General features: G+C 40.8%; 1 protein-coding gene across 2 annotated transcripts in view; it reads right to left on the reverse strand.

The window, feature by feature from the left end:
* The window catches only part of LOC111577313 (ephrin type-B receptor 1-B), a 162829-nt gene that overhangs the window by 32171 nt on the left and 113719 nt on the right, over nucleotides 1–16939 (reverse strand). For both annotated transcript variants that reach the window (XM_055014569.1, XM_055014568.1), the window contains exon 6: nucleotides 6499–6623. In XM_055014569.1, the coding sequence (XP_054870544.1) occupies nucleotides 6499–6623 (125 nt within the window). The remainder of the gene's footprint in view (nucleotides 1–6498; nucleotides 6624–16939) is intronic.

Raw genomic sequence — 16939 nt, forward strand, 5'->3', positions numbered from 1 at the left:
CTGGGCTTGATGAAGACAAATGTTTGGGCTCGGGATAGGAGAGAGCATCACACGAACAGGCTTTCATTCTATCTCTGAGAGGAAAGGGATATTTATAAATGGGGATGCTGGATGTAACTGGTTTAGAGAGTTTAATCATTTCGCAGACCTTTTGTTCGTGAGATCACACAAACTGTCACTTCCCCAGTGTGCTGCATACAAATTCTTACGGAACTTGACTTCGGAGCAGCAGCTTGTGCATTTGAAAGAGGTGCAGAACACAAGAAGCCCCTTGAGAGACTGGAACCATAGTCGCCTATTCATCTGGTCTGAGACACGGTTGAGCGCACATAGATCACTCGAGGCCGGGGCTCGCCTATTTCTTCTATCAGTCATCCTGAGTTTGTCAAAACCACACCCCCATCTGTTGAGTGTGAATGGAGGACAGGTGAGCAGACAGATGGCAAACCGCCAATGGGAGAGCATCCCTTGGGGGAGCACCAGCTAGGAATGGCCCTTTCATGCTGCCTGTCAAATGGGGATTATGTGACACACACACACACACACGCACAACCACATCTGCCACTTAAAAATGAGCTGGCATTTGGTACTCCAGCAGGTTAGGGGATAGCCAATAAAAGGCCATGCCAGGAGGGACTTCCAACTATGAGAGGTCCACTCCTGCTGCCAGTCAAATGGGGATTAGAAGGACCACACCCTAACTTGCTAAATAAAGACAGAGTTGCAGGTGGGAAGGCAGATGGTGGAGCAGCCAATCAAACGCACTGCCAGGGGTGACAGACAGGAAACACTGTGGGGAGTTTGGTCTCTGCAGCATTCAGTAAAATCACAGGGACACGCTTGGCTTTTTACTAATAAAGATTACTTATTGATTACTGATCCAAGTTTCTTCCCATGTTCAAACGGATGGTAAAGCAAAGGCACACCTTTGGCATTTACTTCAGGCTTTGATAAATCCTCTGTGAGTCTAGGTAGCTAGCTGTTCAATATCCAACTCCATCTACCTGCCGAATTGGACTTGGACTCACACAAAGAAATGATACTGAATGCATTTGGACATATTTAATTGGACTAATCTTATAGGATAGGCTGCATTTGCTAGAGTTGCTATATAGAACAATTAGAATTTTATTGCTAGCTGTCCAAAACTAGTTTTTGCCTGTTAAAAGTTTCATTTCATTTTTTTTTGCAATTGCCAATTTCCTCCCAATTGCCATTGTGCTGCCAGTGAACTGCCAAGGGGATTTTAAATTCTTCTTTGCCGCTCTCTCCTATTTTCCCTCTTTATTTCCCCAGGTTTTTTTGTGTGTGAGTTTTTCAGTCAAAACTACAACTATTGTGGGCCTGTAAAGGCCATTGAGACATTATATGTCATATTGGGAGATTAAAATAAGCCTGACTTGACTTGACTTCACTTTATGTGTGTCTATGTGTGTGGATTGGTGTTGGTGTGACGATTTTTCAAAAAATGCCAACCACCCAAAATGGACAGCATGGCCACTTGGCACAGAGACAAGTATGGTGGGATACCATGTGTCCTCTTCACAGGCTCACACACATGCATGCATGCAAGTAACAGGCACACACACTCACACACACACAAAGGGGAAAAAAAGGGGGAGTGTATGTGGGAGAACATTCTAATATTATGTTTGTAACATAAAAAAATTAATATAAAAAAAAATCCCATTAATGTTCCTGATGGAAATGTATTGCCTGAGGTAAAAAAAAAAAGATGAGTGGGGTAATATGCTAACAATTTAAATCTCTGAGACTAGATGGTTTTTATTAACAAATGCAAATAATTACCATTACCTCGTGAATTCTAATCTAAAAAGAAAATGCTAATTATTTCTGAAGGGGAATACAATAGTGAGAAATCTGATATTAAAGCCCCCTATATTCTCAGAATCATTTTGTGAAATAAAGAAACTAAATAATGTAAAAGCAAATTATGCGACCACACAGCAACAAGAAAAGCAAACATTTCCCTTTCATTGTGATTCTGCAAAACTGCATGTTTAACACTAATGAGCCTGGTAAGAGACAAGTGAGAAGAATCGTCTTATCTGCATTAAATTTGAAAGGAAATTTATGTGCTTCAGCTCTTTCAGTTTGTTATTTTTCTTGTTCTTTGTAGCCACCTCCTTTTGAGATGACTCTTTGTGTGCATTCCATTCACCTGGAGACCTACAAGAAGGCCTTAGTGAGCGAGTTTGGGAGACAAACAAAGAGGGACAGAAGAAGAGAGTGTGAAGGAGAAAATGTGAATACCCTTGCTGGGGGACTGAGGGAGCGCTGTACAAGTCCTGCTTTTCACGGGTTCCATTAAAAATCTGAACTTGTCTGTACAACATCTGTGTGTGTGTGTACTAAAGTGTCGTGGTCGACTCTGAAGACTGGCAGGGAGAGAAGAAAAGAATAATAAATACTTCCTCCTGGTTGGCCTTCTTAGGAATTGCTAATTGTATGTAAAGTACAAGGGAGATTTCAGGCTGTCAAAGATGCAGATGGTGCTACGGTCAGTATGATGTGAATCCTGATGATGTGGTGTGAAACTTGCATTTGCTCTTAAATTTTCTCCGCCGTTAGCATGACAGTACTGCTGTCAGCCAGAATGGATACACCTGACCTGCCGCTGACACTCGCACAGAAACGCTGAAGCGAACTCACACACGAAAGCACACACCCTCTCTCTGACACCAACAGAGCTATCAGTAACGAGAGCCGGTGGCTGCTCTGCTCCAGCCTTAATGGAGGGCCTGACCTCCTCTATGCTGAGTTATTTCCACCCTCCCCAAATTTTCAGGCAACCGGAGGAAAGGGGGCATGAGAAAAATTGAGAGAAGGAGAGCATGAGATTCCACTTTTTCTCTGCAAACCTTTAACTCATTTAATCTCGCTTCCCAATTTGCAGGGTCCTGGGACCACTTACTCTGCTATAAAAAGGTAGGTTGAAGGAGGGAGTGAAACCTGTTGAGAGAACTGCCTTCAGCTTTCACTACAGGTTTCAGGCCAAATTGCCAAAAAATGCAGTCTTTTTGAGTCATTACCAGCTCCCTCTTCCTGCAACTACAGCTTTAACTGCCCTGTAGAAGGAAGATTTGGACTTATTTATGTACTTTGGGGAATGTTATTACTGGAAATATTTTACATCACAGCACAGTTGCAGATATTGCAGCTATCAAACAGCTTAATTATGGTATGTTACTTCGCCATTGTTTACACAAGTGCAGTATAACCATTTATTCTGAAAATTACTACCTTAATGATCCTTTTTAATATGTCATTGCTAATGGCTGCATTTTACATATTATACTGAGTAGCTTCAAATTGACTCTTTTAAGGCTGTGGGATGTCTTCTTCTGTTGCTGTAGTATGTTTGCTTGTGGCCCATTGGTATAGTGAGAAATAATTGGGTTTGGGTCAGTGAGGTCGTACTATGACTCACTAGATGCAGGTTGCAGGTACAAGCCTGCCACTGGTCAATAATTTCAGTTGCTATTCTCTTTCCCTTCCGCAGTCTGCCTGTTCCAGTTTTGTTCACCAAAGGAAACAACAGGTTCAAGGCTGCTACCTACTGCACTGAAGATGAAACTTGAAGTTTTGCAGCTTACAACACCTCTGCTTGTTTTCTGCGGTGAGTCATCCATTTTAAACACAGTGCTCATCTCCCTGCATGCAAATGTTCCACCACAACGATTTAATTCTTCACTATTTTGAGGGAGCAGTGCAGCCGCATCCTTCATTTAGCCCCGTCCACAACGACAGTGATTGGTTTAAAGAAATACAGACAAATCAGATTGTTATGGCTTTTTTTCCTCCTTCGGCAGAGCGATAGTTTGGTGCAGCCAGACCATTGTGTTCTACAGAATGGGCTGGCAAAATCAGCATGGATTTAGCTTGCTCTCATGTGCACCCCAAATAAAAGGCAGATAGAGAGGGCTGGTAAAAAGACAGACAGTGTCAGTAAAACCTTTACGGATTTTTGAATGGCTCATCGACACACCAGGATTTGTCCCAGTCTGCGCACTGACCAGTACACCACTGTTTGGCCCAATAGGGTGCAAATGTTCAAGGTACAATGTCATCCTCTGCTATCCTACTGTTAAATTATTATATATTCAATAGCTTTGCTGAACAAACTATGTGATGACACGATATACACCAATGCTATATGTATATCTGTGTTAGGCCAATGTCAGTCGACAATAGCAATCGATCTCTACTATAATCTATCAAATATAGATAAACTTACCAGAAAACATTTTCAGCATCAATTATAAGAGAGAAATACCTAAAATTGCTTATTTCAAAAGAGTAACTCCTGTGTCCAAAGCTGCAGCATTATGACAAGTTTGTGGAAAAAGTAGATATTTCCTTTGTGAAAACCCTGATGGATTACTCGTTAAGTATGACAATGTCACGCTGCTTGAGAAGTTGACATTGTAAATGGGTATAGGAGGCTTCCTGTGAGATGGAGTGTGCAGAAAGACAGCTCTCTACTGTGCTAAGGACTAGCTGACTGTGGCAGGCACACTGAGACAATCAACTCCGCAACCGTAACAGTGTGACTGCTCTCAGATTAATCCAGGCATCGGTGAGATGCATGAAAAAGATGGAGTGCAGAGCAAGGCCATATAAAGTATTCAGGTGTATATAGAAGTTACCCACAGTGCTGGGTAAAATATACTGCTGCACAGAGGAGTGTGTGATAGACATGGTGAGAGACATTTGTCCATAATTGCCTTTTTATAACTCAAAAGCCACATCAACACTTTGTGGCAGTGTGAGACTTCTACATTTTCTGGACCTCTTAAGCCTTTGATGCGTAGACCACATGAGGAGATACCCATTTTCCATTGGATTTGGGTCACTTTTGACCCAGGTTATGCATCAAAGGGTTAAGCATTCTGGGAATCAATAGAGAGCTGGCAGCGCTGACCTAGATGGCATGCAATTTAATTCCCTGCTTTTCTATATCAAGCAAGGAAGCTAAACATACATGCAAGTAACCCAAGCCAAAGTATGTGACAGACAGATTTTTTCTGAGCTTGTCATCATGCATGTCTGTATACATTTTAACAGGAGAAGATATGACACCTCAGTACAGACAAATGTATTTGATTGGATAATACTGGATAACATGTAAAATGGCACTTTGTACAACAATGCTGGCTGAAGAAAAGTCCATTTAGAACCTACAAAAAGCCATGTCAGATTCAAACTGAGTGTCAAAAGAGGACCAGTAAAGTGGAAATCTCATCTCCACAGCCCAGTGTGTCACAAAGCAATCGGCCTGACTCACCGTGTGTGTCTCACTCACGCTCACATGGTGGAACACTTTTCAGATACAGGTGGGAGGATGTGTAGGCACATTGAGACAGTGGTGGACGGTGTGCAGCCCGAACTGTCTCACCTGAGCTATCCCAGTGCAATTAGCGATCATGTCCTTGTTAATTCACTAATTTGTGGTTACGCCATGCTCATCTATTTGTGTGAGGATGCGCTACATAAACATCAATAGGATTAGGTTTCATTGATATTCATGAACTAATGGGGGGCTGTATAAGTGTTATTTACACGACACTAAGCTGTCTGGCAGATAAGGTTTCTCAGGGCCATGGCAATCGGATTCAATTTCATGACCTGTGCAATGCCGGCGGGGTGGGATGGGGGAGGCAACGAGCAATGCAGCTATTATTGGATAACTGAGTTTCCAACTGCAAACATCATTTAAAAACATGATTGCTGTTCTCTCTGATGGAAAATGCTAAAAGTGACAAAACTATTCTAAGGTGGTGTTGTGAATATTGATCTGGGAACCTTAGCCAAAATGAGTTTGTGAAGTAAATAACTCAACAGAAAAAGAAAAAAAAAACATTGATAAAACTATATTGATTTTTATCTTTTATTTGGAAAGCAGAACATGGGCGAAGGTGCACCAAGCTGAACAAAAGTCTAAGCTTAAGATGACAAAGACTGCGGAAAAACTTGTGCATGACCAACCTTGCTATACCTATCGATCAGCTTTAGGAGGACAAACAAGGGCCCAAACAAAAAGCTAGAGTCTCCAATCTCTCGGTATCATTATGTCCAAGGCCTTGGGAAAAGCCTACAGGTCAATACTGGAGCAGCATAGGCACTGTGGGGTAGGGCTGGCGACTTAATAAAGCAGACGTATTGTGTGTGAGCAGACGGGTCGATGTGACTCCCTCCAGACGCAATGCATTTTCACAGCGGGACAGGTTGCTGCACTGTGCAGAGTGGGCCTGGAGCAGAGGTCAACCCATTCACTTCATCAGCAGAAGAAACCAAAGAACAGTGGGAGAGATGGAGTGAACACGGTGAAAGAACATATTATCAACCCGGGGGATTCCGCTCACAGATATCCGGGACAGCGTAGATTCAGGGGGGCTTTACATGCCGTTTGCTCTGCATATGCACTGTAACAGACATGTGATAGAACAGATACACACAGACACACACACAGCTTACCTTTTCGTAATAGCGCAGCTCATAGTCAAGGATGATGCCATTGGGCTGTTCAGGTTGAGGCCAGGACAGTGTGAAGCTATTCATGGTGGAGCTGATTTGGTGCATGATGGGAACGATTGAGGGAGCTGGAGGAAACAGAGAGTGACAAAAAAAAAAAAAAAAAGTCAGTATATTTCTGTTAGACTGTATGTGCAGTGCAACTTGCAACCCAGTTAATTCGAAACCAGTCATCATGAATTTTTGACTTGAAATTTTAAGGTGAATCTTAGGCACTTAGTACTTATAGTACTTCTAAATCAAATGGTTATAAAGTATCAATGCAGATGTGCACTCTCGAAATTCATGCTTTGACTCAACAGAAACAAAGAGAAACCAACAAACAAAAAAGCAACAGTTTGTATCAATCTCTTTTTGAGTTGTGGCAACTTCTAATAAAATTATGTTCAACAAACAAGCTCCACAGATTTCAGGTAGCAAGTTTTTAAGCTGATATCTCATAACACTTAAATTGTTCCAAGTAGTATGTACACCTCCGCAACCCTAATGAGGATTGAGCAGTGTACAGATAATGAATGGATGGATAGGATGTACATATATTTTAACAAGAATCTTTAAGTTATATGTACTTTTTGAAACCAAATTATAAACACCATGTTTTAAGTTGTTGGTAACTCTGAAAATAAGTTACTCCAACATTAAGTCAGCAGAAGAGTGGCCTTGAAATCCTGACCTCAAGGTGAAGAAAAATGTAGTTATCAAGCTATTTTCATTGAGGTACCTGAACTTAAATATAGTTTTAAAACAAAATGCTGTTGTTGAAAATTTCAATTATACAAAATATTAAGTTGATGGAGTTACAAATATTATTATGCCTACCTAACCTATCAAAATTATGTGTTGAAAAAAGGTTTATCTTAATCATTAAATTAGAATTTTTATCTTGCAACCATGCGTTTACTTAACTGGTGGAAATAGGTTCCTTAAATTACTTTTTAGAGCATTGGACAACCACATCATTATCTGCCTAATATTCCAATAACTTTTATGACACTTAACGGTTGTTAGTGGAGTTACTCTGAGAAATTATAGTGCACATTTAGAAAATAGTGCACATTTGCAATGCATCTCACCCTAGGTACTGTCTAGGTACTTGTAATTCATGAGGTTTCACACACACACACTGAAACTATCTCGCTAGCAGTTCTCATCACATAGGCCAAATTTCAACAGTACAACTGCCTCTTTCATCTGCTCCCAGGTAACCAGCTGATTCAGACTGATTAGTGCTGCACTTGGCCATATTCTGGCACCACATGACCAAGTATCAGCCGGCTTTGGCCACATTATATCTGCCCGATTTGGCTAAGAGTTGTGGGTGTGGATTTGGGCTTAGCATCAGCACTAGTTAGGACTTTGGCTACCTTTTAACCAGAATAGTCAGTCACCATGAGTCTGGCATTGATTCGGGAGTCATTCATGTTGAATTTAGTCCACTGATGGCCTTAGTAATTTTGCACATACCTGGGAAGAATTTAAATTCACTAAATGTAGCATCTTCAATCAGTTTCAAAGCTCAAAAAATTGTCTCTTATTTTCTTTTCATTCTTGACTCTTGGTCTCACAGCCATATTGGAAATGACTTGGTTTTTTCCCAGCCACAATCAATTGTTCAGAACAAGGTTTGTTAGTTCTAAAAAAATCTGTAGGATATCTCTAAGACAGATGAATAGAATAGACCTTCAATGTCCACCAGGGTGGAAAATTGTGTCTGACTCACCAAAACATCAGAACACACCACAAATAACTGGACTCACCAATTTACTCTAAGTGCATTTAAAAAAATACACACAATTGGGGCTTTTTGTTGCAGTAATATCAGGATTGTGCACATGTAAATGAAACCAGTAGGCATGCCCATATGTTGTGTGACCTGTAGTAGGTTATAGTAAATTACTCTTATTCAGGAGGGGGCTTTCAGATAGACATAGATGTAAGTGACTTAATGAAAATTACACAAAATAGGTTTTGTTGATATATGTGGTTTGACAGGAGGTAGGATCGCAGGCAAAAGAGAAGGAAAATTTGTATCATCTAATTTATTGTGAGACTCCCCTTGATACACTCCATTGCTGTTTTCAGTAACAGTGATGTCATGGTGAGTCACTACTGAACAGTGCAGGGAGGGTAAAAGTACGCTCACAGTCAGCCATTAAAACTGACACTTTGCAGGCACAAGCAGACTACAGTTGTGGATCAGCAACAAAACAGGGACCTTATGTATCAATCTGCTCTGTTATGCTCATAAAAAGACATTCTCTTGTCAGTTTAAAGTATGATCCCATCTGTGCATGAACTTCATTCATTAAATGAAACCCTTTGGATTCAAGTCAGTGCAGCATTGTGATGGTTTTGGCCCATCTGCACAGTCTATTCCATCCTTCAGCCCCAGTACACCTGAATGCACACACACACGGGCTGTCAGTTAATCCAGACACTTGGCAATTTCCTGCTCGTTCCGTCGTTTTTGTCCTCTGCACTGTCATCCCTCGATCATCCCTGCTCCTCTTCACTCTTCACATGCTGCTCAGTGATTGTGTTATTGGACAGAAGGAAGACATCAACTGTAATAAAAGTCTGCGTGTGTGTGTTGTTTCATATCTTGAAATTTAATTTAGAAGGAATTTTAAGAGCAAGTGGCAAATCTAAAAAAAAAAAAAAAAAAAACCAAAAAAATCCAAAAACAACATAAGACCTGCTTCTAAAGCAGAACAGCATGTAATCAGCTGGGGAAGTGTTTTAATCTATATAGACTAGAAGTTTGAAATGAAATGAATGGAACTGAACTAAACTTGACCCTAATTTTCGCCAGCAGAAAAGATGTCACATATCAATGCAGAGTTTATTCTTGTCGTCTTTCTGCCTATTATTTTCACTGTGACATTTTAAAAATCTTTGAATGTCTTGTTCATTGCCCAAAACTTTTCCAACTTGTATACAGTATATGTGTGTGTATAATATGTGAGATTTTCATAGTTGCTGAGTTCAATATGACCTTTTACTTCCTTTGTTAATCAAGTTACAAGTACTTTGTACTTTGTGTCTTGCTAACTGCCCTGGTTTTTCCTGTCTTCATCCCAAACAAACCACTGTTACTATAAAAATACACTAGTTTCAGTGCAGCAGAGCTTTTTTCATATGAAAATCTACCTGATAAAAGATTTTTGGAGCAACAAAAGTGGAAATTTTTCAAAAAATGGGTTTAAAAAGCCAGGAAAACTTATTTTCTCATCAGCTTCTTTCTGCCAAAGTCAGAACAGTTTTAGTTATTGGATTTATTCTCCCAGCACCGGTGTGAAGTGGGCAGCGCTTGTTTGGGAAAAACGCAATGTCTCATGCTTTCTTGAACCACTCAGAGTAGAACAACGTTTGAATCAGACATCACAGTTGCTGTTTGCTCATCAGGCAGTGTGAAGAAGCAATGGAGTTGAGAAAAGAAAAAGGAGTCAAGTTTTCAGACTGGACAGCAAACTGTAAACCAGATATAAATGTTGTAATTCTTCCATTTTATGCATTTTTGGGTTGACTGTTTCACCGAAAATCATTGCCACAATATATTGACAATACCTAAAAATGCATATACTGTGATTTGCATAGTGTTCTGCAGTATCTGTCAACAAACACGGTTCTCACCATTGTAATTTGTATTAGTCTGATTATTATTTACTGTGTGTAGTTTGTAGACATCAAGTGTTTCTATGTTTGACTGGGTTTCTCTCTCTCTCTGTGATTGTTAATATTTATACTGCAATCACTGTAATTCATCACTTCCAATTTAATGATATGTGTAAAGAAGAATTTGGAGTCAAAAGTGGCTGAGCTGTTTTTTTTTTTCTTACTCCATTACAAATTGATTTAGCTGCTTCCTTATTTAATTATGTGAAATTATGTAAAAACCAAAATGTCAGTTCACCAAAATAGATCTTTATGCCATTTACAACAACTAGGGGAAATTAATACCTAAACTTAGGTTTTGCTAAGGCTGTGGCCCTTTTTCACAGCTGTACTTTCAATTGCAGAAACTGCAGCAATGAGTCCTGAGTCACGCAGATTACAGGGCCAGAGCTCAGTAACTGCAGTCTGGGCAATAATACAAATCCAGAATGCATCAACTACACAGTCAAAGAACAGATGCTGCATTTTAAAAACTGTTTTTGTGGAAATTAAACATTTTTACAGCATAATATTTTTTATACACGTCAGAACGTCAGATACAGAGTAGGCCTATAATTTCTTTTTGACCACATATGTAGTTACAGCGTGTTTTTTCCTACTGTCAGAGAAATGAATCAAGCCACATGAACACAGTCTCCTTATGAATCAGATTAACTTGAATTTTTGAGCGTAAAACTCTCAATAGCTGCTACCTAAGGATGTTTTTCCTCATTTAAATTAGAGGTTTTCAGGGAGTGTAAATAGAATCCCTAGAGTGAATACATCAATCTATGATTAAGACAGAAATCTTTTTTGTAATAAAAATGTTAGACATGATTACATAAAAGTACAAATTGCTTAGCTTTTTATGTACAAATCAATTTCTTTAATGGCATACATGACTATATCTCAGAATCAACTGTGTCATCATAAACTCCTCCAAGGTGCCAGGATAAACTCTGATTTAAAGTTAGAAGATGAATCCAACCAGACTTACTCATCAAATGAATTTGTGACCATACAAGTGAGTTTGATTAAGAAACTTAATCTGCGACTGCACATATGAGGTTCAAAGCCTTGCTGTTTGAATGTAGAGCTGGAGAGAAATCTCCACCCCCATGTCTGCAGGCATAAATACAGCCCCGCACCAGCCCATGCTCTACATTTTGTGCCTATCAGCCACTTGGCTCTTGGCCTGCTCGCTGCTGAGGCCTAGTCATCGCTCCACCTGGTCTCCGCTCACCATCTTTCGGAATAACTCATCCGCTCAAAAGGCAGCAAATGGCACCCTCTCTCATCTAAATGGTCCTTTTTATCAAACTCCTTAGTGATTATTTTATTTATTTCCCTCCTCTAAGTACTTTGCCCTCGCATAAGCACTTCGGTTACAGGAGTCCTGTAAGGAGAGAAAAGCCTCTGACCTTTTCACTCAACGTGCAAATCATGAAAACCAGGCTACAGTTTTGATTGGGGTTAGTATTTCTTGATTGGAGTGTCAGATAATTGTCTAAAATGTAAATGTGAACAAATGACTGGGCTCTGTTTATCCTGTCAGTGTGAATGGATTCTGTTCTGCCTGCCTCCTTTGGCTCTCACCTCCCGCCCTCCCCTCCCTCCCTCCCTCCTTGCCGCTCTCATACCCCAGACAGAGAGTGTGAGGGCTAAGCTCCACCTCAGTGCACTTCAGCCTCTCTGCTTCTCAGGCTGGTTCACGCTCCACTGACCAGGGCTAGGGCTGCCTGGGCCGCATTATCAATTACCGGCCACAGGCACACACTGTTCCTGACAGCCCCAGGGGAGGGGCACTCCACACAGAAATTCCTGCAGTGAAAAAAAGAGGCTGAGGAGGAGGAGAGCCCTGAGTCCTGGTCCCAACTCAATTCAAATATTCAGGTGCGCAGGCATAAAAAAAAAAAAAAACATCCATTTTTACCATGGAGAGTTTTTTTCATGCATGTTTTCAAGTGCTAAGCGTCTAAGTCTAAATGCGAGCAAGTATAGCCTGGCCTGACATCTGAATCACCACCCACATTTCAGATTTTTTTTTTTTTTTTTTAGTGATTCACGCATGTGCCTTTTTGATGGCCCATTTGAGGAAATAACAGCCAATCAGAGCCTTGTAGGCTTTTTTACCTGTGCAAGAGCAACTCATACTAGATATTTCCTTGCTATGACCCCTTTAAATAACATGCAGTATTTCTTCACCAACAAATAGTCGATCTTCTTGTGAGTTCTACTGAAGTTTCAGCATCAACTGAAAATAGAAACAACACGATATCTTATTGCTAACATCTACCCTCGCAACATATATTCTCATTACACTCCCTAAAGAAAAAAATAAAACTTTTTTTTAACCATAGTGTGTCCCACTGGAAAGACAGCAACTGTGTTTCCGAGAGGAAAAGCAGAACAGAGCCAACTAAAGAGCGTGTGCAGATGTATGTGTGTCCTCGTAGCCTATGTGTGAAGAGCCTGTCAGAGACAATGTGTCACGCCTGTATGAGGGTGAGGTTCAGCCCAATGAAGCACCGCTGTCCCCTCCAACTGCATCCCCCACTGTCACCCTGGGACGATGATGCTGACAGTGATTGGTGACTATGTCCTGCACTTCTCTCTCCTCCCTCCATCCCTCCTATCCCTTGCTCCTGTGCTCCACTTTTATCTGGCCCCACTTGCAGCCCCTGGCTTTTAATGCAGAGCTTGGCTCACCATTAATCAAAGTCAAAGCCTCCAAGCATCTGACTTAGACACAGAGAGAGAGAGAGAGAAGAAAGAAGGAAAGAGAGAGTGAGAGGGACAGAGAAAGAAGTATGAGACAAGGTGATGAAAGAATGAAAAGCTTATTTACCTTTGTACGATTAATCGACGGTAGAATACAGATGAGCTGGAGCCCCATTTTGCATACATTTTGCATATCCGGCACAGAGCTGAGCCTCTGTTTTCACTATTGTGACTTGAAAATGCAGTTGCCATAATTCTCATTTTATGGTGAGGGGTCAGCACATCAGATGTGTTGTTATGCAGCACTCCAGTAATTCAGTACTGTACTTACATAAAGTTTAATAGGAACGGTCAAAACTGATGCACTGCAGAGATATCTTTACTCTCAGTCCCTCGTATGGAGACTACTTCACCAGGGTTATTCTCTCAGACCTTAAAAAGGTCCCTTGAGAGCCACTGTAGACTTTACACAATTGTTTCACCCAGCTGAGAAGTACAGTACTCCTGACATACTAACTGAAGCTGTTGGGTAAAATCTCTGAAGTTCACTCTTAAATTGTACTCAGAATGTACCCCATTAAAAAAATAATCAGTTTGAGTTTTTATTAGTTTAACCCCAAATGTCAATGGATTTTTTTAAAGGTATTCTGTGAGTCTGGAGATGATTGTTAATATTTACGAAGTTGGAATATTTACAGTATACGACAGAAGTGAGTTCACCCGTGTTGAATATGACTCACACGTGAAATGATTCAAAACTGTGTCAGCTACAGTACCTGCATTGCTTGGAAGCTGAACAGTAAAGTCTTTGCTCTTATGTCAATGTCAAATGTTGTGGCATTGCTAAGAGACCGTTTCTCTCAACTGCTCTTTGCTGGAGGGTTTGTGTTGCTTTAAACTTCTCTTTAAAATATCCCAAAGGTATTCTATTGGATTCAAGTCAAGCAACATACTTGGCCAGGTCACAGCTTTGACTTTTTTTTCCTCTTCAGAAGCTCTTGTGTGATTTTGGCAGTGTGCTCCAAAATGCTGTCACTCAGGAATATTCCTTTTCTGCCAAGCTTCCGAGGGTCATCTTGTCAGCCAGTATTTTAGTATACCCACAGGCATCCATGGTGTCATCTATAAATGTTATCTCTCCAACACCTGCACTCCTGCAGCACATGAGCATTACACTCCCACCTCTGTGCTTCACTGTCAGGACTATGCATTCACTCATTCACTGAGGAAGTCCTGGCCAGATTTGGACCAAACTTGTTGGATCCCATCTTTTGCTGAACAGTTCTGTGTTGGTCTCATCGACTACAAAGTGTGCTCCCAATATTCACCAGGCCTTCTTTGTGCTCTTCAGCAAAGTTTCATCTTGCAGTTTTATGCCAAAGAGCAAGCAAGGGTTTTTTAATGAATGCCGTCCATAGAAGTTGAAGTTATGCAATGTCTTTCACACTGTGTGAGTTATCACAGAAACTCTTATTTCCACTGATGACCCCTGTGCCAAGTCTGAGCACTTTCCTGTCTGTTTTACAGATAGACTAGTAGTCTAATTAGACTAGTAGTCTAATTATAGGGGGACTTCCATTGCAACTCTGATAAGTATTAATGTGGCCCACTCTATACCTCCTGATTACTGGCGCAACTGTGTTTTGACTGATTTTCACTTGGTCAGAGATCCTCCTTTACCATCTTTGTAAATCCTCAAGTTTTTCTTGATGCAGGCAGTCACAGCCCATAGGACCAAAGCTGCAAACGTTCAGGTATTAGCAGATCACTTTTTACCCATGTTCATGCAGTCAGGCTGACAGGAAGTCACAGTGTACTCTGTACTGTTTTTGTTCACTAGTTTTCTAACTTGTATTCCAGTGCCTACAGGTGTGCAGATTTTTGTAGCCTTGAGTTTCTACTTTGAGGTCTGTTTTTCAATATAAAGTATCAGTTTTTGATTGTTCATGAGAAGAAAGCAGACTCTACTTGTCAACTTATAAATAACGCAATTATTGAGAGGTGATACAGTTTTGAATCACTTGACATTTAAATAACATTGCAGGGGTACACTCACTTCTGTTGTACACTGTAGATGGTTAGCATTTGTCAGATTTGTCATTCCTTTTGCTCAGCCACACCACCTTTTCCAAGTCTCTCCTCATCTTCACTTTCCTTCTGCCTTGTGCACTAGCAAGAATGTGCATAGGACACAGTGGAACAGTGTTGTGTGGATCAGTGTGAGCCACTTTGTTTCCCCATTTTCACAGCCAGGGCTGTGTATGAACGCTAGATTTTTTACTATGCACACACAGAACGGACATCTAGGGGACCACAAGGAGATATTCGCTGAGTTTGACAAAAAGTGCATTGCATTAGAATTGGTGGTTCCACCATTCAGTCTCTCTCTCTTTCTCTGTGGCCACTTTTTCATTGCGAGATTCCCCAGATAGACTGAGATGGCTGTATATGTTCACATCTGAATTCTTAACTGGAAGTTCCTGCTCTGGCTCAGTTACTCCTAGTAAAACTGAGTGGAAAGAAAGTTGCACTATAATTGGTCAGTGCGTCTTGTACTGAAACACCAGTCAACTCTGTGTACAGAAAAGACATACAACTGCACAAATACATATGGACACATTTGCAGTCCCAGTTGCGCTTTCTCTGAAGTTCACTGGTAGATTGTTCTTTAAGATGCTGCCACGCTATTGAACCATGCAGCCTTCTAATAGGGACTCAGCGTCTCAGATGAGAGAAGCAGCCTATAGTCATGTGCTGTGCCTCTGTCACAGGCATAGGCTCAACTGCTAGCCACCTTATTAGCAGGGACTCAGAGGGCCAAGCCAGCCATGACTACATGGTAATGGGCCTCTCTCAAACATCTTAAAGAGGGATCAGTTCAGCACCATGGACTTCTGTCAAGGAACCACGGTTTGAATTATTTTGAAAATCACATTATACACGGAGGATTCTGAACTTAGTTCTATGTAGGTCTATATTTTCAAAAAAGACACCATACCCTGCTTGCACATGCTTTCACTTGGGCACAAGCACACACAGAAACAGATGCTTATGTCTACTGTCACTTAACACACCACATGAAGACATCAGAATTGACACGGGGGCTCAGTAGCATTCAACCCCATGCTTTCATTTTTTGCCTGCAGCTAATGCCTCACTTTCTGGATCCAGGGACAGGATCCAACATTTATGAGAACAGGCATCAAATGAAATAAAAATGGCACGCCAGAGAGAGCCTGAAGAACTGTCGAACATGATGAAACTCCTGGACACCCTAACTGACACACAATGAGAGGGAAGAAACAAGGAAAAGAGGCGACACCCCCTAAAACGAATGGAAAGCTTATAAACTGAGAAAACATAATGAGTAGTGTCTTGAATACTCTCCACGGACATGTTTGCCTAACATCTCATCTGATTTTAGAACTCCACAGAGTGCAGATCTCTTTAATTCATCTGGTTGTTTGGATTTCATTCTCGTGAGCTACATCTAAGTATCTTGAATGTAACCCACCCGGTCAGACTTGCCCATAGAAGGCCGAGGATAGTGATGTTTGCATTTCTGTGGGAATAGCTCTCCAAACAGCAGTTAAGTGGAGGAGGATTGTTTGTAGATATATTTGGCATTCTGTGGTCTGAGGGATTGTTGGCACATAATCTAGGTCAAGAAGGCTGTGCCAGTAAAGATCAGAGAACTGTTGTGTATTAGCTGAAAAATATAGTACTGTTCATGAGACTTTTTTTATTATCATACTTTGTTCATCAAATCACCCCTACATAAACACTCAGAGTTAAAAGGAGTTCCAAAATTTGGTGGATACAACGCAAACTTCTGAGGCAGCAGCATATCTAGGATGGATTACACAAGGAAGCATGAAATGGTGCCAGCAATAGTGTCGTTTTCACTCCAAGTGTTTTTTTTTTTTTTTTTTTTTTTTTTTATCACCCGCAATGTGTCTACCATATATATTTATCTTTGTGGCCATTTAGCATTTTAATAAAAATACTA

This window comes from Amphiprion ocellaris, chromosome 10 (genome assembly GCF_022539595.1).
Source record: "Amphiprion ocellaris isolate individual 3 ecotype Okinawa chromosome 10, ASM2253959v1, whole genome shotgun sequence".
Classification (NCBI taxonomy): Eukaryota; Metazoa; Chordata; class Actinopteri; family Pomacentridae; genus Amphiprion; species Amphiprion ocellaris.